The sequence below is a fragment of the Rhipicephalus sanguineus genome, chromosome 10, assembly GCF_013339695.2.
Source record: "Rhipicephalus sanguineus isolate Rsan-2018 chromosome 10, BIME_Rsan_1.4, whole genome shotgun sequence".
NCBI lineage: Eukaryota > Metazoa > Arthropoda > Arachnida > Ixodida > Ixodidae > Rhipicephalus > Rhipicephalus sanguineus.
In genome coordinates, this window is record NC_051185.1 from 152,527,781 (window position 1) to 152,548,944 (window position 21,164).

General features: G+C 45.8%; 1 protein-coding gene across 1 annotated transcript in view; it reads left to right on the forward strand.

The window, feature by feature from the left end:
• Positions 1-1,223: 1,223 nt before the first annotated feature.
• Positions 1,224-21,164, forward strand: part of LOC119372600 (mitochondrial tRNA-specific 2-thiouridylase 1) — a 72,681-nt gene continuing 52,740 nt past the window's right edge. The window contains exons 1-3 of the mRNA XM_037643080.2: positions 1,224-1,469; positions 10,715-10,880; positions 14,103-14,266. Of these exons, the coding sequence (XP_037499008.1) occupies positions 1,382-1,469; positions 10,715-10,880; positions 14,103-14,266 (418 nt within the window). The 5' untranslated portion in view covers positions 1,224-1,381. The remainder of the gene's footprint in view (positions 1,470-10,714; positions 10,881-14,102; positions 14,267-21,164) is intronic.

A 21,164-nucleotide genomic window follows, 5' to 3' on the forward strand; every position in this document is an offset into this window, starting at 1 on the left:
ACGAGTGCGAGTGTCTTATTTACTTCCTCTTCCTCCTCGTGTGTGCCAATTGCCTTCCTCGGGATTTCCTCACCCTCGGCCACGCTGCATGTTTCCGGTGCGTCTTTTTGAGCAGTGTGGTCGCCGAAAAGCCTCCGATTTCGGTGCGCTCGAGCGGGCAGGCTTCGAGGAAATACGACATGCTGCCGAATCGTCCATGGACGTGGCCAGAGATCCTTCAATCCGTGACATCACCCAAAGATGACGGGCCCCCTGTGTCCATTGGACGAAAGTGCAAATTTTCACGAAGGCGCAAATGCGCACATATGATCATAGGCGTGCGCAGGGTTCCCCCTTCAGGGGCGGGGGGGGGCGAAGGTAGTGTGCCTCGATGTGTGCGCCCCCAAAACGCGCAACAAAACGCGCATCAAGGCACGCTAGGCGCAGGTTTGTCGCAGCGCCCCCCTCCCAATTATGTCAATGTATGGTGCTGACATTGCGCCACCCCCGCCCCTCGTGTCGCAGCGCCACCCTCCCTAGCTGCTATGTCAGTGTGGGGCTGACGTTGCGCTCCCCCTCTTGGGTGAATAGGGGGGGTGGCAGCCCCCCTCCCCCCCGTGCTCACGCCTATGCATGTGATATCAATTGCACATCCGATATAAGACTTCAATCGAGATCAAACACAGACAATGCCTCTCAAACAATGAGATATCCTTTTAAAGCACCCATCAAAAATATCGATTAATCAATTAAAACGTCACATCGAAAGCAATTAATCGATGAAAATCGACGAACGATTAGCGATTAATCCATTAAAATTAATCGACCATCCATGCTGATTTGGGAAGGGGGTGGGGGTCAGGGAGGAAGGGAACTTATGCTTTGGGTTTTGGCTACGTTTGCTCTTTTCGGGCAAAGGGGGGGGGATGAGCGGCAAAAATTATGCCCCCCCCCCCCCCCTCTTTGTGAGCCCCCCTGGTGCCGCCCTATGGAGAAAATGAACCGTCGAAAATGTCATGTTAATATTCGTGGAAGCCACCCGAATAAACTGTAGCATAAAATTTACACGTTAACAGTAGTACGAAACCCACCTGGCATGGACTAGAGTGCAGAGACAAAACAAAATACATTGTGGGCACCGTTTTGAATAAACAAAATCGAAAGTGAATACTGGCGTCGTTCCATCGCGATCGACATCGTCGCTATTTACGCCGTCTCTTTTAGCGAGCGCACATGTTGAGCGCACATGTTGAGCGCACGTCCACGCACGCCGGCACATGCTGTGATGGTTTGTCTTGGGTTATGTGTTATGTGTGCGTGCTTTGTGCATTTGACATGCTGAGTATGTGGCGACCGAGTTTCTAGACTACCACACGTACTAAGTGATCAGGGTAGGAAAAACATGTTAGTAAGGAAACTGGGAAGAGTTGTGTGCGGCATGTCTGGCGGTGTGGATAGCAGTGTTGCTGCCTACCTGCTGAAAAAGAAAGGTAGGAACGACAATTACCTTTGCAAATTATTTCCTTCGTTGTAAAGTTTTGCCATTGCGTCCGTGGTACAGCGTAGTTCGAGAAAATATCGGATTTACGAGAGTTGTGATGTCATTGTTACGTTTGCGCCCACAGCCTTTGTCCGGATAAGGCTTGCGTCGATAAACGTGTGGGTGCGTCCGTTGGCTGGTTGCACGGGGCTTAATGTTGTGCAGAGATTACTCGATTCGTTATCACCAATATGTTTCTTTCTGCTTCAATATAAATTTAGTTGCGAGTTCAGCACTCGTGTTCTTTTCTTCTACTGACCCCGTTTTCTAACTGTGTTGTGCTGTAAATTATTCCAAAATGAACTTTTTTATGAATATCCAGTCCCTACATTTTTTGTTCTCATGAATCACGCCGTGTTTTGGTACTCGGGCAGTGCATGCATCTGAGGCTGGACGATGCTTTCGAAGTAAAGAGTGTGCTATGGATCCAACCATCTGTGAGACCCTCTCAGGAAACCAAAATACCCGCTCAATTAATGTACAAACTCTATGTGCTCTTTATACGTTCACCAATACGATGTGTCACTGTGGTTGCCTGCTGACCTCGCTTAGCTGATAAAGTAGCAGTGTATTTTAACTGCGAAGCTGTTAACTTGCTGTAATTTAAAGGGACACTAAAGAGAAACAATGAATTGGTTTAGATTGATAATAAAGTGTGCTCGGAAAACTCTTGTGTAGTTTATTTCACCACCATAGGTTTATTATTAGAGGACAAAACCAAGTTCAAAGATTCATTTTTAAATTTCGTACCGAACTTTGTAATTCGTGACGTAAAAGGTTTCAAAGAGCATTTCACGTATTTTGGCGCCACTGGCTCGACGAAATTACCACAAATTCGTTATGTCAAGTCTCTGGCCCCCTCAGATGACAATGTACTTCGATTTAACCGATTTGGAACTACGTAGGCCCAAGCAGGCGCCGTCAAAACTATGTGACGTCACGGCAAATGGTGCGGGAATTCCAAAGTGGCGTCGCCACCTGTATTTTCTTTTTGCGCGTTTTCTCGCTTATTAAGCGTCTTCTCGCAGCAAGCGTGGTATTTTTGGTATCATGGAAGAATAGGTTGTATTCACATGACGTCAACACGGTGCTGTGAGCAGCGCTAGCAACTATGGTGACGCCGTCCTTCGGGCGGTCCGCCATGATTCTGGCCACTGTATGGCGTCTGTGCCGTAGTGTCCCACAATGTGTGTTTTGCTTTATCTGGGATTTGACAGGTGCTGCCCTTGTAGGACAGGAATTCTTGCTGTTTACTAGCAACTACCGCTGGATAACCCTAGACGGACGCGGTCGAAGACGCTGCGAAGTGATATACGCCTTTAATCAGTTTGATTGCATATGCGCAAAAGCTTGGACGAGACGGCAAGGGAGCACTACGTGGAAAAAATCAAGCTTTGCGGCAGTGTTGAGCCACTGTTCCTGTGCATGGACGAGTTGCACTTCGATGTCGAGCGTGTGCCGAGGGTGAAAATTTCCCACATCAAGGATTCTTTAGGGTTGCTTTCGTAGTCTCCCGAAGACTTCGTGCCTAGTTGGGGTTTGTCTCGTCCAACAAATAGGATGGCTTTTCTGCAAGTGAGTAATACAAGTGTAATTACAGGTCTTGTAGTACGCCAGCACCGCCTCTTGAAGTGAGAAGCAGTCACCGAGGCAAATCTCAGAGCTAACGTTTTACAGGAGAGACGTCGCAAACGGAGCGAAAAAATGCAACTGCGCCAGTGCACGCTGACATTATCGTTTACAATAAAAATGCGGCTACGCAAACGTAAACACCCAGCCAACCAGAAATTTAACTGCCCGTCTCCAAGCGGCGTGGTGACGGGACAACAAACACGGACGCTCTGAAGCATAAAATGCGTCAAGTGTAACATTTGGAACCTAAATTGGTACTCACCAGCAATGAAATGAACGCTGCACACTTCGTAGTTAGTCCAACTTTTGTTGATGTGAGAGCGAACAGTGCGGCGAACTACTCGGTACAACACCTTTCCGACATTTCTTGCGTTGGTTGTAGATGGCTGAACGAAGTCCATAAAAGTTGACGCTCTTTTTTCGCCGTGACCTATTGCTACGTCAATAGACGGCGCAATTTAGCATGATTTCAGAGACTGCAACAGAACATGGTCAGCTGCTGCTTCGCGAACGGAGGCAGAGAACATCCACATGCACCGAGAGAGCTTCACAAAGTGGCCAGGATCATGGCCGACGGAAGCGGAAGCAGCTCACGCCCTTCCCATCAGCCCGCGCGCCAGTGTGGGCGTGTCCTCAGTGAATACAACCTATACTTTACTAATGCGAGAAAAATCGTTTTGCTCTTTAGTGTCCCTTTAACACTGCCACTCGCCGTAATTTGTCTGTCGGAAACGGAAATGATCATCACGAACCGGCACGCGCTCTCTACATCCTCTTCTTCATCTCCGACCCCTTATGTTTCGCTTCCAGTCCCAGAACACGTGCGCCGATCTCCCTGGCGTGGCCTGTAATAACCCTAGTGGGTGAGAGATGTAGAGAAAGAGAGAAATTCTTGGTGAAAAAAAAAAACTCCAGGCCTGTGCTGAAACCGCAGCACAGTCACAGCGGAAGCTGAAAGAGCGACGTTTCTAGAGCCGGTTGTAAGCTCTCTTGGGGCTACTAATACAAGTACGCACTACGCCATAAATACAAGCAAGGTACCCACTGCGCCATAAATCACAATTTTTGTGAAGTTGGGAAGCACCTACTAAGCCATTATTCGTCATTCTGCGGAGAAGCAAGGCACCAGCTACACGTCTGTAAGGCATTATGTGCACTTTGTTGACGCGACGACTGATGACGATGAAGAATTATGGCTCAGCCCTTTGTAATGGGTTGGAAGCTTTAAATGGCCCACCAGTTATGCAATTTGCATTTAGTGATGCCCGGCCGTTATTTCCCTCTCCCACCATGCTGTATAACATATACGTTGACGTGGGAGGGCGAGGAGGGGGGGGGGGGAGAACTTTACTGAGACTCCGAGGAAATGAATCATGCGCTTATGGGCTTCCTTGGCAACCAATACAAGTGCACTTGCGAGGAACCCACTATGCTATAAATCATTGTAATTTCACTGAGACCCCGAGGAAATGGATCATGTGCTTATGGGCTTCCTTGGCAACCAATACAAGTGCACTTGCGAGGAACCCACTACGCTATAAATCATTGTAATTTTTGAGAAGTAGAGCAGCAGGCACTGGCCATTTTTTGTCATTCCACGGAGAGCGTTGGTATCTGCTAAACGCATGTAAGGCATTATGCGCACTTTGTTGATGCTGTGCCTGATGACGATGAAGAATTATGGCAGAGCCCTTTGTAATGGGTTGGAAGCATTCAACAACCTACTCGTTGCGCAATCAATCGCATTGTGTAACGCCTGGTTACAGAATTCGCGTTGTGCGACGCTTGGTGCTTATTTTACTCTTCTACCACGCTATATTGCATATGTTAATGTGGTTCCTTCCCGACATGGAGACTGTATAGGACCTTCTTGCAAAGCAGTTTCAAGCACCGGCATGGCTCAGAGGTTGAATACTGGGCTCCCACGCAGACGGCCCAGGTTCGAACCTCGTTCCATCCTGGAATTTTTTTCTTATTTCGTTTTTTTTTCTTATTTCGAGCGATACTGGTTACGGACACCGGCGGCGGACAACTACGGCGCCAAAAACGGCCGGTGAAATGATCTCGTAACAGCTTTCGCTGTAAAAATCCTTCACGAGGCGGCATTTGAACCCGTGTACCCACGATCCGAAGGCGAGCATCCTAACCACTCGGCTATCCAGGCATGCTAGCCTTGCAGTGTAGCAAGTGGTTGGGAAAGGGAAGTGAGCATGAGAGGGACGGGAAAGAGTAGAGCATAGCATAGCAAAATTGAGATAGAGAGCTGAGAGAACAGAAAGAAGGAGGAAGCAAGTGAGAAATGCAGAGACGGAGATGATAGAGAGAGAGAGAAATAAATAGAAATAAACAGAGAGAAGAACAACGAAATGGAGGAAGAAAGAAAGAACATTTGCAGAACAGCAAAGGCCAGGACCATAGGTCGGCAAAAGATTGGAGCTCACTCAAGAAATATGTTTGCTCTGAGGGCTCACTCGGACTCAGACTCACTAAACTTTTTCTCAACCGGTCTCACTCAGACTCACCAACATATTATTCAGCCATACTCACTGAGACTCCTGGCTTGACCTGAGTCTGAGTGAGCGTGAGTGAGTCGACTAATGAATCCGTTAGCGTAAAATGAGCTTTTTCGATCATCGTGTCAGAGCTATTAACGCCAATATCTCACATAATCAGTGCTCTACGATATGCCTTTTGATCTTGTGCCTTCAGGTACGTGTAATCAGTGGTCTGAATCTAGTAAGAACATTTTTGTGTAACACATGACTCGCGTGAGATGTTTTATCAAGAACTTCCCATGAAAAAGACTCGGACTTACTCAAGAAATATATTTTGTGGTTAAGGCTCACCTCGGACTCGAACTCACCCAAATATTACTCACCCGGACTCACGGCCCGAGGTGAGTCTGAGTGAGTAGACTCATGAGGGAGTTTGCCGACCGATGGCCAAGACTATGTAGGTGGCTATCAGCTCTGCTGTCTCTTAAGCATTTGCGCTTCCAGTGCAAGCTACGCAAGTTTTTTTTCTGAAAACGGCATGTGCTGACTACACTAGAAAATGACAGTAGTATGGAAAAATGGCCATCATAGTAAATTGTAGTTTGAAGCTTTAGAAAACATAAATAACATTTTCCTGTACAATAATTGGAAAGGAGTGCATACTTAGAGCTTTAAATACGGGTGAAATTCTGTCACAGGTGTTGTATGGTGTGCTTTCAGTCATGATTGAGCCCGATCGGTATAGAGTTCCTTGATTGCAGTTGGCTCTATTGTGCAACACCTGTGGATTGCCGTCGATAAAGCACCACGAGGTGCAAGATAATTAAACAATACATAAAAAAATCCACATGCAGAGAAAAATGCATGCATTCAAAGTAGCAGCTGCAAACACAAACTTCACATAGACACAATAAAATGTTGAAGCATGTCGAACAACGCCAGAAACTAAAAAAAATGTAGTTCATAAAAATTGAGAACCCTCTCATGAACTGTTTACACCAGTGGTTCTCAGCCATGGATGTTTCGGGGACCTCTTGCAGTGAGAGAAAAAAAAAAAGGGGTGGCTGGGTGGAGTGTCATAAATAAATACAACATGCAGCATGGAATCAGTGCCCTTTGTTTCTTCGTGACAAAGAATGGTCAATCTAAGGTATGCCAGTTTGATCCCACAGCTTGTCAATAAGTTGTGCGGTCTGCAGCTACATTCTAGCTGTTTCTAGCTATCCTTGCTCCTCAAATATGCAAGCCTGGAAAAAGCACATGTCGTAGAAAATTGCAACAACAAAAGCTTTACAGCCATCTCATGGAGAAGGGACAACATAAGTCAGCTCCGCCGCAATGCAAAATCGTTATGCGGTGAGGAATTCCAAAAATCAGAAGGGGCCGCTGTCACTCGACATACTGTGCCTTCAAAAAAGGCATTTTTTTTGTTTGTTTGATTATGGGTTTCGCGGACCTCCAGAAATGGCTTCGTGTAACCCCTGGGGTCCGCGAACCCCCACTTGAGAACCACTGCTTTACACGGTCAGGAAACCTCATTCACTACAAAATATTACTTCAATTCTGGGATGACTGTTACTTGTTTCAATACCCTGTCACGTGACATATAATGTAATTTGCAACAAATGTTACTGATTCATAACACTATATGTTTGCTATCACACATAACTAATCACATTCTCAATTAAACAAGTTCACATGGCTCATTCGCATTCAATTTTAGACCATATGTGTAGACCCAATGATGGGGATGTTCCAAAAAGATAGGTAACGACCCATGTTTTTCCATACTCTGGAATAAAAAGTAGAATTTTTGTCTGCTAATCCACTGTTTCATCAACATTTTTTTAAGTGATATGATAGTTTTTGCTTGGATTCTTGCTTGACTTGTTTTCTCTTGTGCATCTGTGACCAATTTGTAAAATGGCTAAGGGCATATTTTCGAAAGGAACTTTTCAGTATTTCGAACATTTCTTTTCAATGATCTACGTGCGATACAGACAATCGCCCCCCCCCCCCTACCCCTCAAAAAAGAAAGAGAAATTCACTTAAAGGGACCGACAAGTGCCCAGAACATGAAATGAGATGGCTCCACTGATGGAAAGATTGTCCGTCGCGTTGACTCAAACCAACCCTGTTTTTTTCGTGAGGTGGATTTATATTTTTATTTCTTAATTGAAAGTCACTAAAAATGACCTGTGGCGCCTGTGGCGGCAAAAACATGAACGATCCAATGTACCCGGCCATGTGGCTGTTGATTGCTGTGCGTGTTTGACGATTTTTTTTGTTAGTATTGAAATATTGTTCGTTTCTTCATATTAAAAAAAGTATTACTCCATAAAAATGTACATAGAGCCCTGCGTCAGTTGTATGAATTAAAGTGGCGCTGCCGTCGCGTGACGTAATGATTCCATGCTCGTCAGCGCGTCTCGAGCAACTTTTTCAGCGGACTCGTGCAACCGTGCACGCAGGTTCCAGGTCGCTAAGATTTTGGAGCGACATAGTTTTGCTACCTACACTTCGTCTCAGAAATGACGCGCGCTGCTACTCGGCGCGGCCGCGCATATGCATAGTGACGTTTTCGATGGCTTGGCTCATGCATCGAGAATAACGACGCCGGGACAAGCCACCCATGACACAGGCGCAGGGAACGTTTGACGCATTCCCACACAATGCGGCACAAATACAGGGAAGGTGTATAATGCCACATCATCTTATTGAAACAGCTTGTTATTTTCAAAAATAGTTGAAAAGCTCTAAATAAAGGTGGCTAAGCATAGTTACAGGAACTGCTGCGAAAGCAGAACGATAGCTTTCACAAATCGCGAGAAGGGCTGGCGGCATCGCTATCAGTTCTCAGCGTTGCTACAGGAAAGGTACGTCCGAGTTTAGAACCTTTCAGATCTAAAAATACTGCTTGTAAATAACTACTTGCTTTTGGGGTTAACTACTGCAGCTACAAACACTGGAAGGGTGAGCTTTCTGTCGTGCCGTAAAAATATGGGTTGAGAAAAATCAGTTGTCAGTCCCTTTAAATGAGGTAATGCACTAGAGGCTATGGTCATAGGAATCATCTTCAAATGACATATTTTTCGTTTTGTGACACTGTGCAAAGAGAATGTTCTTTTGATGTAATTCTGTGGAAGTGATGTTATGTTTGATGGTGGCATGGGTGTAAAGCACGCAAAGTATGGCTGCCAATCAAACACACGTCTCGCACCAAAGTCTTGCACACACACTCCTGTAATCTGTTTCGCAAGTTAATTTGCTTCATTATTTATCACTGTGATGTTTACAGTGCAGTGCTGTACCCATTTTCTCTTTGCTGATGCCATATATTTTTGTGTGACACTTCCCTTAAAGGAGTGTAGATGCTGAAATTCGATGGATGGTAACCTGATGTGATACTGACTGCAGCGTGAGCTTTGCATGCTTGCAGGGAATGCTGTGACGATTTCTGATAGACAACAGGCAAATTAAAGCTAATTTATTTTAGTTTTGAAGTCTAGAAACAAAGCGTGGCACCTTTTCCAGACATGTCATGATAGTGAAATTGTCTGAAAAGAGCTGTAAAAGGAGTGACATTGGAGATGTGTATGGAGAATATGACCACGTGTAGGACGACAACATCGCAGCCCCTGATGCCAACTGATCAAAGCTCCACTTTCCCATGTCCAATGCGAAGGTCAGATCCCCCAACACTGACAGCAGAGACAACAGGGTCTTTTTTATGGGAGACACGGCTGTACGTTTTGGTGGAAATGGCGCCACAGAGTGGAGGTGCATGTCTGAAATGCAGCCACGTCACTACTTTAGTACTCCACGTGATGTTGGTCTTACGTTAAACTAATTGTTGTCACACGGATATTTTCTGTGCAGTGATGGAAGTGCCGCTCCTATTGCTCCAAAAGAGAAATGCTGCTCCAAACTGTGATGTTTATCAGTAACTGCTCCAAACAATAGCAGCACGCTGTAATGTGTAAAGTATCTGTGCCAACAGTGCGGTGGCCAGACAATGAAGATGAGCTTGCAGTCCTTTGCGTGAATGCAGACAAAAAAAAAAAAAGAACAGAACGCCAATACACTGGCATTGCACAGTGCAAGAGAGTGGTGGTGACATGTTTCCTTAGGCTTGACAAAGTTGAAAAAATCAGACACATTGTCCACATGCTGTGAGGTGTCTAACTAGGATCAATACTGGAGCAAGGTAGCTATTTGGGCGAGTTTGTTGAACTTCATCATAAAACAGCGCACGCACGCATGAATACAACAGAAGAAGGAAAGAACCGATGACACGAGCGCTGACTATCAACGAAAATTTTTATTCAACAAACACACACACATATATACAGACGGATGATCATCACATGATGCAACATATGCGTATCAAGGCCAAATCTGCCCCATACATTGACCCTGCTAGTCACCTAAAGGGGGGGGGGGCAAAATCTGCCTTGTACATTGAATTCTTAGGGGGGGGGGGGGGCTGTGATGAACCTTCACCCCCCTCTGATGGGGAATCCTGCGCACGCCTATAGTGGCCGGCAAAGGTAGCTTTTTAGTACTGGTAGCTTTTCAGAGCCTACTAGTAAGCTGTCAAAAACCATTGTTACCATACCTCAGCAAATTCTGCTGTCTCGTTTGCAGTAAAAGTGGGCTCTCAAGGACTGCATCGCTATTAACATTCATGTGCTTGCCTTCATATTGGAAAAGGTCATCACCGTTGATATTGATCTTGTATTTAGGGCTCAGTAACATTCTATCATGTTCAGTTTGTGCCGTATTACCGTAATTGCAGCATGAAAACCTACATCTGAGCCAACATTACCTTTAGTGGCCAGATTCATAGTGACGTGACGCGGTTATCTTGAGCAACTGCGCATACCAGTCTTTACACTAAACGTTTTGACGTCGCGTTTCAATTCGTGATTGCTGTACAGACAGCTTATGTTATTTGAAAAAGGAGGAATGTGCATTAGACCCCTATTTTGAGTGACATGTGCCTTTACTGTCAGCTCTCTTGTTTTGTGTCCTTTACCATATCAACTGGACCAATGTTCCTTTGCAGGGTACGATGTTGTTGGTGTCTTCATGCGCAACTGGGACAGTCGTGATGCTGGCGAACGTTGTGTTCTCGATGCAGAAGAGAGCGATGCACAGTTTGTGTGTGATCACCTGAAAATACCAATGAAGACAGTGGACTTTGTCAAGACATACTGGCACAGTGTGTTCAGGTGAGCGCATGTTCTGTATACTTCCATTTGTCAATTAGTGACTGTCTCATTATTTTTAAGTAAGCAACTAGCGACAATGCAATCATGTGGAGTAGAAGACATAGTGAGAAAAATTGGGAGGCTGACACAGGGAACAGATAAGGATGAGCATATTGTGATTGTACTTCTTTAAAATGTGTGGTAGTGGCAAGCATAAAAAGATTGTATTGCAAGTGCTTATACAGTAATTATTTTGAGGATGTCAGTTTCATTCCAAGTGGCAGCAGTCACATTTCAGTGTGGGTGAAATACAAGAACACCTGTGTAGTTAGATCTATGTGCACGTTAAAGAACCCCAAGTGGTCGAAATTAATCCGCAGTCCCTCGTTACAGCGTGCCTCTTAATCATGTTGTTGTTTTGACGCTTAAATCTCGGTATTTAGCACTATGAACTGAGTTCAAGTATAATATAGTATTGTGTTTATTGATTATCTCAGCAGGCCTCCTCATTTTAATTGTGTTTATAGACTACTGTTTGTACCAGCATCTTGCCAGATTGTTCAGTATCACTATGTTGGATAGGTCTGGGAAAACATCTATCTTGTATAGGTTCTTTAGTTATGTGGTCTATGTTAAAAAAAGTGTGAGCGCAGTATTGCTGCTTGAAGCGTGCACATCAAATTCATGTGCCTATCATTGGCAAAAGTAGAAAAGCATGCGCTTGTTAGTGCCTTTATCTAATGCCGGTGAACTTTTGTGAGATTTGTAAACTTAGGCTTTTTCTATGTCTTTGCTCTGGGGAGAAATCTTGTTCATAGGAGAGCATTTTGGTATTTATAATGCAATGAAAGAACCTAGTGCAAAAGGCACAGGAAGTAAATAGTCAGTGTTACTGTTCTGCCCAGCTGGTGATTAAAAAAAGTTTTGGATGACGCCAAGGTACAGCTGTACATCAACATTGGAATCTATAGTTTTGCTTCATCCCTATGTTGCAGTTAAGTTATGCTGCAAAGTGATATTGTTGTGTTTTGCTGACTGTCAGAGGTTCACATACCTGCCAACTCTCCCGAATTGTCCGGGAAACTCCCGAATTTGGACCTAATCTCTCGATTGTACGAATGTCATCTCGAATCTCCCGAAAAGTGGCCACCACAGCAGAGGCGGATTTTTTTCTCTCTTTTTTTTTAAAATCGTGCGCATACGTCAGCCTTTCCTGCTGTAGCGGTGCTGCGGAAGAGCACTCGCCACCACATTTCTATTTCGCTGTAACCATATCGTAGAGTACCGTTGAGTACATTCTAGGCACTGCGCATCTGGGCGAAGGCTGGCCACCTGGCCGTGAGAAGCGCTCGCCACCGTAACGAAAGAAGGCGAGGGAGAAGGTACAGTCTCAACGGAAAAAGATTGCCAAAATTGTACGGCGGCCGGAGCCACGGCGCTGCACGAGCACTCCGATAATGAGATGGCGAGACTGTCGAGCACATTCCATTTTCCAAAGGAGGGGTGGCCGGCAGACCGGCAGTATGTAAGCGGCCCCCATTGTCCTTTGCACTCTCGATATCGGCGTGCTTGGGAGAAACAGCGCCGCGTGTCGCAGTCTTGCCGCTCCGGCCACCGTTCAGTTCATTTGCGGCAATCGTTTCCGTTGAGCCTAGCCAGAACTTTTGCGTCTCCATCTTGGGCCCCGCATTTCGTACGCTGCGCCGTCTGCCGTGGGGGTTGCGTTTTCCAGAGTTCAGTTAGAAGGTCGATGACGGCGTCAAAATCAAAGTACTTGCAAGTGTTTCTGGACTCATACACAGCTGGGTTTCCATGCTTTGTGACTTCGTGGAAAGGTGACAATTCTGATGTCAGTTTCCAGTCTCAGTAATTTCCGCGTATGCGACCCCCCCCCCCCCCCCCCCCCCCCCCCGCTCCCCCTGCGGTCTCCCGAATTTTCATGCTGTGAGGTTGGCAGGTATGGGTTCATAATGGTGACTTCTTGGACCAAAGACGAGGGGCTGAACCATAAACAACAGATGCAGGACACTGATGCTAATGGAAATATTGCATTGTTGCCTAGTTTTTGGATCTCATAATTGCCAGCATTTTGGGTATATGAATAATGCTTTCCTTTTACAAGCAAGTCTTATTGTGTGCTGGAGTGCTAGTAGTAGACTGTTATTGAGGATCGTTAAGTGATTCTGACTAAGAATGCAAATACTACTTTTAATTTTTTAGACCTAGTGACTTTGTAATCTGCATGTGAGACTCTAGTAATGTTTGAACTGCGACCAGCATGCAACTTGAGGCTGGCCTAACATGTGGTTCACAGGAAGCTGCTGCAGCCTTGTATACTCTTTAGAGCTAAAAACTTTGGTAATGTGAGTTCCATTTTGGGAGAAGTTGAACTGGAAGGTGGACCTGCAAGCACACTGTGCCATCTCAACCTCCATGGAATATTTAAAATAATGCACAGTGTATTGAAATTTTCTTGTTTAACAGTTTCGTTACCGCGAGAAAATGGTTATTTTTCACATGCCAGTTTTTGCCAGTTTGAAAAGTACTCCAGCATGCATTGCAGCATGCCAAATTATGCATAATGAAATGATCTTTCCAATAAAATATAAGTTGTAAAGCAACAAAATTATTGTGGAATGTATAAAAATTGTAAAGTGTGTAACTTTTTGTCGCCAGCTGATAAACATTGCAATAAAAACACTATATATGTAAAAACGCTCAGAACAAAGAAAATTCAGAATATACATTTTGAAGATAAATGACCCAGGAATCGCATGAAAAATAATAAATTTTCTACACAATGTGTCTATTAAAATAGACAAAAAATCTGAGCCAAGGTACTGCTTCACTGCTCGTGCAATGCGAGGAAGCATTTCCTGGTTTTCGTGAGATGCAGGTGCACTCGTGCACTTTTCGCATAAAATCTTTGTTTTTTTTACGAGAATAACCTGCTGGTGTTCCAATATAGATGGATGCCCACGATGTGGACAACACTTATATAAATAATGCAACCTGCAAATAATGCTAAATTGCAGTGCAGCCATGCAACACACGGGTTATACATGTGTAAATATTATATGTGATTTGCAGAGACCGTTTTAGACCTCCGTATGGTGATGTTACGTAGTAGTACGGTATGCCACTTGAACACTATGCATGACGTCTTGATGTCCTCTTGCCATCATTGACCCTTGTGCCATAAGATGCCAGCTATCAGTCAATCATTCACCCATTCTTCCTCAGCACCATGCTGGACGAATACCAGATGGGGTGGACACCCAACCCGGACATGTTGTGCAACCGAGCCGTCAAGTTTGGTGTCTTTCATGAGTATGCCACGAGGAGGCTGGGTGCCGACTTGGTTGCCACTGGTCACTACGCTCGTCTGCATCCGCTGCCTGATGGGCGTGAGTGTCTTGCTCTTTTGTGGTGCTAGTTCATTTTCCTCACCAGGTGCCATTAACTCTTTTGTACCCCGAGAAAAGGGCCACTTTGCATAGGTCTTGGGAAGAAATCTTTTGCCAGTTTAAAGAGTACTCCAGGACGCATTGCAGCATACCAAATTGTGCATAATGAAATGCTCTTTCCAGAAAATATAAGTTGTAGAGTAAGAAAAATACTATGGAACATATAAAAATTAGAAAGTAATTTTTTTGTTGCCGGTTGATGAACACAAAATAAAAAAACACTACAAAAACATTGTAAACAAAGATAATTCATAATACATATTTTGGAGATAAATGACCCAGTAACAGTATAAAAAATAATAAATGCTCTATACAATGCTGGTATTAACATAGATTAAAAAAATGTGAAACTAGGAAATGCTTCATCGCTTGTGCCATGCGCTGAAGCATTTCCTGGTTTTAGTGAGACACAGGGGCACTTGCAGTTGTCGCACAAAATTTTTAATTTTTTTTTTATTAGAAAGGCCTGCTGGTGTTCCAATATAGATGAATGTCCAGGATGTGAACAATGCCTATATAAATCAGCAGGCCACTGAACCTCATCAGTTTGTCTGGTGTCACCTCTTTCCGTGAAGCACCTCTCTCCGCATAGGCTAGCATTCTAGAGTATGCATCCAAGCATATTTATTTGTATTCTTTGAAAATAGTATTGGTCACCTCTGCAATGAAAAAAAAAAAGAATGAAATCGTGCACAGTCGTACGTCTCACGCCTCTCCATAGTGTCGGGCCAAGATGTGCTCGGGGCGTCCTTCTTGTCATGAAGAGGGTAAAGCACATCACATCTGAGTGGCGTGTGGACCTTGCGCGTAACCATAGCAGCTATCAGATTATGCACAAAGGTCGGCAGCTACACACACGCCGTGGAGGAGACCACTTGAGCCTGTAAATGAAACTAACCCCTGAATGGCTGTGGATATCCCAGACTGACGCAAAACATCGTCGCCATTCGAGCTTGAAGCTGAGGTGCTGTCATCTTCCGACTCAAAGCTTGTGTCCTCGTCACTCAGTTTAGGTGCAGTTGCAAGGTAGTTCCGAGCAGTGCAAGGTAGTTCCGAGCAGTTCGTTTGATTACAGAACCTTGATGTCACTGCAGCATAGCCACGGGTGGCACGCATTTTCCTCAAGTGCATCAGCCATGCCCACTTTCCCAACAACACGCTGGTTTGCAAAAAGGTCGATAAAAAAATCACAATGTTGCCAAAGCGGGAAAATTCAAACGGATACTGAAAGTGCAGTGCCTGGACTAACCACTAGGAGAAGCTAGGTGAATGAGAAACAAAGCCAACATGCCAAAATCGGCAATTCAAAGCATCGATCACTGGTAATCGATTTGAATAAGTGTGGTAACGAGGGATTTGAAGGGGTACTGACACAAAAAGTTTGGTTTGGCATTTTTTTGCTGCAGTATGTTACTGGAGGGGGCCTTTAGTCATAACACGCCACAATACTTGCTGCAGCGCGCGGCAGCTGATTAATTACCATCTGTTGATTACCAACCAGTTTCTGTTTGGTATAGCTCCAAGAATGGCAAGCCGCGCGGTGCAGCTAACGGCGTCTAGCGTGTGAAGCGGCACAGAGAACTGTGTCGTACTTCCATGCTGCCTGCATTGTTGCTGGCGCTCTTTTGCCTGCCGCATGTTTTGAGCCGTCATCGTCAGTGTCATTGTTATCATCATTATCTGACGGCGACAACTTTCTTGAGGCAAACACACTTGAGTGAAAGTAGCCGCTGAAAGTAGCCTGCTGGTGCAAGCGCGGCAAAAGCACAATGGCGACTATGATGTCATCATACTAGCTGCGCCAGCTGAGAGGTCGGCTGCAGCGGTGACGTTTTTGGAAGTTGGAGGTCACCTTCAGGTCACCTTAGATAACGCCGCTGTCGCGAGGTATGGCGTATAGTGCTGGATCATGCATGTGAACTTCAAAATTCATATAAATTACCTCCCAAGGTATATTCACGGTGGAGATTTGGTAGATGATATCACATGTTCATGGGAATCGATCGCGTAGGCAATCTCGGCCGTGATATTTGGTGTCTGTACCCCTTCAAACTTTCTCTCTTCCAGTTTTTGCAGCAAAGTTGTTGTTCTGGCTAGAACGTGCAAGTTATGTAAGCATGGTGTGCATGTTAAAGAGACAGGGCATGAAAACATGGGACGCAAGAGAGAAGTCAAGACACCACAAACGGTGGAGGCCTGGTATACAGTAGAAGCTCGTTATAATGAAGCGGGATATAACGAACTAATGGATATAACGAAGCAATCGTAATTCCCCTTGAAATTCCCATAGACGCCCATGTATTTAAAACCTCGTTTTAACGAAGCTAAAAGTTCCTCGCAATGGATATAACGAACCTTTTTTTTCCCCACCGAGCATTTACTGATCATTTTGGTAGCCGGCAAGTCAATGTCTTATAGCGCGCGACGGTTTACGTCCCATCACGGATGCGGTAATTCAAAACTCGCGCCTCGCGCTCCCGAGGAGCCGCCTGTCAACACGCGCGAGGGTGCGCGTCTGCCTGCCTCCCCTTTCCACTGAAACTCGTGGACCCACCCGCGCACGTCAACCGGCCTCCCCTGTCCTGCGGAACTCGTGGACCCGCCCGCTCTCCTGTTGCGCGCGTGGCATGGCGCGTGGACCGCGTGGACGTAAAGTCCCTGAAAATAACTAAAGTAGCGCCATTCGTGTCAGTGTGCAGGCACCTCCTCTCTCGTGCGCTTTGTAGATTGCAGATGAAGTTAGTTGAGCTGCGAAGCTCGCAGAGCATGGCTATTGGACAGAAAGAGAGGCTAGTGCAATTATTCCGCTAGCGCCCCCGAGTGCGCTGCGGTTCTAAGTGATGCAGTGGGAAAAGTTTGCGAAATAAGGAGTATTAAAAAAATCACGCTATTTGCACGAAGTGAATGATGATTGAGGAGCTGGCTTGGAGATCACGAAAACCCGTCAATCTTCCGTACAAGTCCTCTACCTCTACCATCATATGAAGACGTGACACACGTTGTTATACATACATATATACACAATGTTTTATTAATTTATAATTTTGATGAACCATGTACCCATTTTCAATTATATACACATTGATGAAGTATATATACAAGAAATATCTAAGAGCGTCTGATTCTCCATTGTCGACACTTCCAGACGTAATGCTCCTAATGTTCTTTCAGTTTGAAAACTGCGCTCGAGACGCGCACGACAAGGTGGCCCTAAATATAGCTGTCCGACGCTCGCCTGGCTGTCGAGCGAGTTCCACGCTCACCCTCTGAGAATTAATGGCCACGCTAGAGGGAAGACACGACGCGCGTAGCGTTCCTCTTCGCGTTCCACGACGCGTTGAATGGATGGATGCAGGTTACAGCGAGGGACTTCGCCCCAGCTTAAAAAACTGGCGAGCCAGCTCCTAATAACGATAAATACGGCAATGTAATGTATACAGAAGCAAGTGGCGTCATTTCATGGTGTCCGGCAGTATAAAATTGTACGGTACATAATGTTTTAGTAGGCAAAAGTGCTCGCTCCTGATGGCAGCGCCACTGAAAACTCGGCGGCGCTAAGAAATGTCTAGTTTTTAAGAGTGGCGCACTAGTTTTTCAGAAGGTCGTACGAACGCCATCTTGTTTGTCCACGTCTCGGTTGCTTACTTGATGGGTGCACGGTGCGTGGTCGACCGCGCTTGAGTCAGATCCTACGTTGGTTCTGGATGCTTCGGGATGCCGACCTGTTGTGCAAGTGGCAGCAATCACCGGTACAACAGCAGAAAGAAGGTGTTTTCACTACAGCAGGTAAAATTCGTAGTTTCCCAGAGGACACACTAGAGGCGCTGATGCAGCTTCTAGGAGAGGAGGCAGAGGCGAAGGGACGCAGTTGGCGCTACTTTAGTTATTTTTCAGGGACTTTACGTGGACGGCGACGCCAGCGACGCGGCTGACGCGGCGACTGCGGGCCTTGTTGTTGCTTGTCGTTCGCTGCGCATGCATCAGAACAGCGTCTCTCTCGGTTCCCGCCGCTAGACAGGAGATGGACGACGGCAACGGCAAGCGAAAGCGCAAAATGATTACAATCACGCAGAAGGCGGCTATGTTGAAAGCAGTTGAGTCCGGCGTCAAGAAGAAAAAAGTTGCCCAAGATTTCGGCGTAGCGTTGAGCACGATACCGCAAGCGTGTAATCGACCGAATTCTACTCAATATGAGCATGAAGTGCGAGACTACAATCGACCTCTACATGGCGATCAAGATGCTACAGGCTGCTTAAATGTCTGTAACAGCAAGCACGATCGCCAACTGCTTCCGGCATGCCACATTTGGCGTCAACAGCGGAGGTGACAGTGAAGATATCAGTGCTGCCGCTAATGAGGGTGCCGCGGGTGACCAAGACCTGGCGTCATGGGACGCTCTCCTTGACGCCGGAGTTGTGCCCGACTGCGACACCTGCACGTACATGTACGTCAGTGCCGATGCTGATGTGGTGACAACCGAAGAGCTGACAGAGGCTGAAATTGTGCGCGCGGTGACAGGGGTGGTGAATTATGACAGTGACGAATGTGTTGACGACAGCCCGGAGTTGGCGAACCCGATGTTCCGACGTCTGCGCAAGCGCTGGATGCGGCAGACCTGCTGCGCCGCTTCTTCGGCGCTCACGATGACGGCGAGGACAGACTCGACATAGCGGCAGCGGCTGAAAAAGCCATCATCCGTCTGAGGAAGACACGGCAGAAGTCTATTAAGGACTTTTTTTCTGCCAAATGAGCCGCCAGATGGTGTGCCGAGTTTGGCGGGAATAAAGTAGCAGTTCCATGCTGTTATTTTTTTTTTCCTTTTGCTAGTTTTTCTCCGTGCGACGGCCGTTTTTCGTTTGCGTGGCGGGCTGCTGTGAGAGTCGGTGGTGAGTACATCCTCTAATTGTCGGTAGAAATGGACATTGGCTATAACGAACTAATGGTTATAACGAAGTAATTATGACTCCCCCTTCAACTTCGTTATAACGAGGTTTTACTGTATTGATAATACGTAGTGTAGCGCATGCGTAAGCCAGCCGTCGATTAACCTCCGCGGTACACAAGAAAACCAGAGAATGTAAACATGATACAATGATGTTTTTTATTTGCGTTGGCCTTGAAAAGAGCAAGAAAGCAGTGAAAAGAATAACCGAATTTGTAAGGAAGAAGTTATTAGCCAAAACATATAAGTCCCTATGTACCTTAAGGGAACCAACACGCAAAAGCGGCATTCGATACTTCTTTGCGGTATTGAAGTATACAAAACAATTCCTTGCCACTGTAATGCACAAGGACACTGCAGAGACTGCGAAAACTTTTTGCAAGGTTTTCAAACTCTGATTTCGCGCAATTTGCACTGCGCTTGTAACAGTCACTCTTGACTATTGTAATACACGATAAGAGGCAGCACTTTATAGGCTGTGACAAAATTGGGCTCCTCTCTACTCAACTGAGACTTGTTGTCTGCAGAATGCAGAGCACTTCGAAGCTGCTCAAACCGATGACGATATATCACAGTGGCAATAAAAGGCAGACCAAGGTTAGGCTGCCTTGATCAATGCTTTCTCAGCGCTGGCAACACATGGTAACTCATAACTAAGTTGAGTCCCAGAAACGCCTTCATTTCATTGTTTGTTCTGAAAACAATTACATTTTGTTGCGTGTAACGGGTACTTCCTTTCACGAGTACGTCGGAGACCACTGTGTTGAAGTTCATCACTGCAGAACGAATCTCAAGTGTGTGTATGCTCTCTTCATCTCCGGCAGGTATGTATCGCACTAGCCCATACTCCATCCCCGCACCATATGTAAACCTTCTGGATTTGTAATTCTTTCCCCGTGTCAATTCTTTGTAGCTTTCATGGCGAGTAAGTCAGAAGAGCTGGGGGCAGTCATTGACGTGAGAGAGGCAGCTCGTCTTGTGGGATGAATAACTATCTGATATGAATAAAATCCCACTGAGGGATGAATAACTATGTGTTTTATTGATTTAGATCACCGATATCTAGCACGATTCAAAACGGCTGGCAAGCCCGCCATTGTTTAGCGCCGGCAGCGCCACCCTTAGACCGCGCCTCAGCTGACCACTTGTCTACAGAAAGGATTGACGTGAGGCTCAGCTGCTCAGCTAACATTTCGTCTGCTGGGTGCACACATTCAGTCATGCCTTGTCACCAGCATCACAGTCTCCGCCGTCAAAAGTGTCGACTAGTGTTGAAGACGACATTCTGGAACTTCGAATCGTCGCGATTCGCGACGTCATGAATCATTTCCGCTTCGACGCTTTGCAAAACAGCTATTAAAAAATAGACGCCGTTCCAAGCAGCAACGAGGAGGTGCCCGGGGACGCACACTTGGGCCATGCTCGCTGGTGTGTCTCAATTAGCTATACTATCAGAGAATTTTAGCAAGCACGGCATTCCGGTATACGCAAAGGGGTCTATAGAATATCAGTATAGCGAATGCACACCATCGGAGAAATAGAATACGTTAGGTTTCTACAATAGCAATTCTGTGCTTGCAGATCTTCTTTGCACCGCCAGATGGCCCCACCTATCCGGCCTCTCACGGTTACGGCTACAGTAACCCAGTATTACGCTATCGCAAAGACTTCTACGGACGAACTAAAATTCACTATTAACACTAACTGCGTGTTACTTGTTAGCAATGATATTTATCTATACGCTACACCACTCTGATAGCTTGTCGGCGTGTACCTCACGTGTAATGAAATGACACACCCATTCCGCTTTTTCCGTGCTGCCAACAACACAATTCCCCGACATGCCGACTGACAAACACACGTCGAATCATGCTCTTTCCTTTTGCCTGTCTTTTC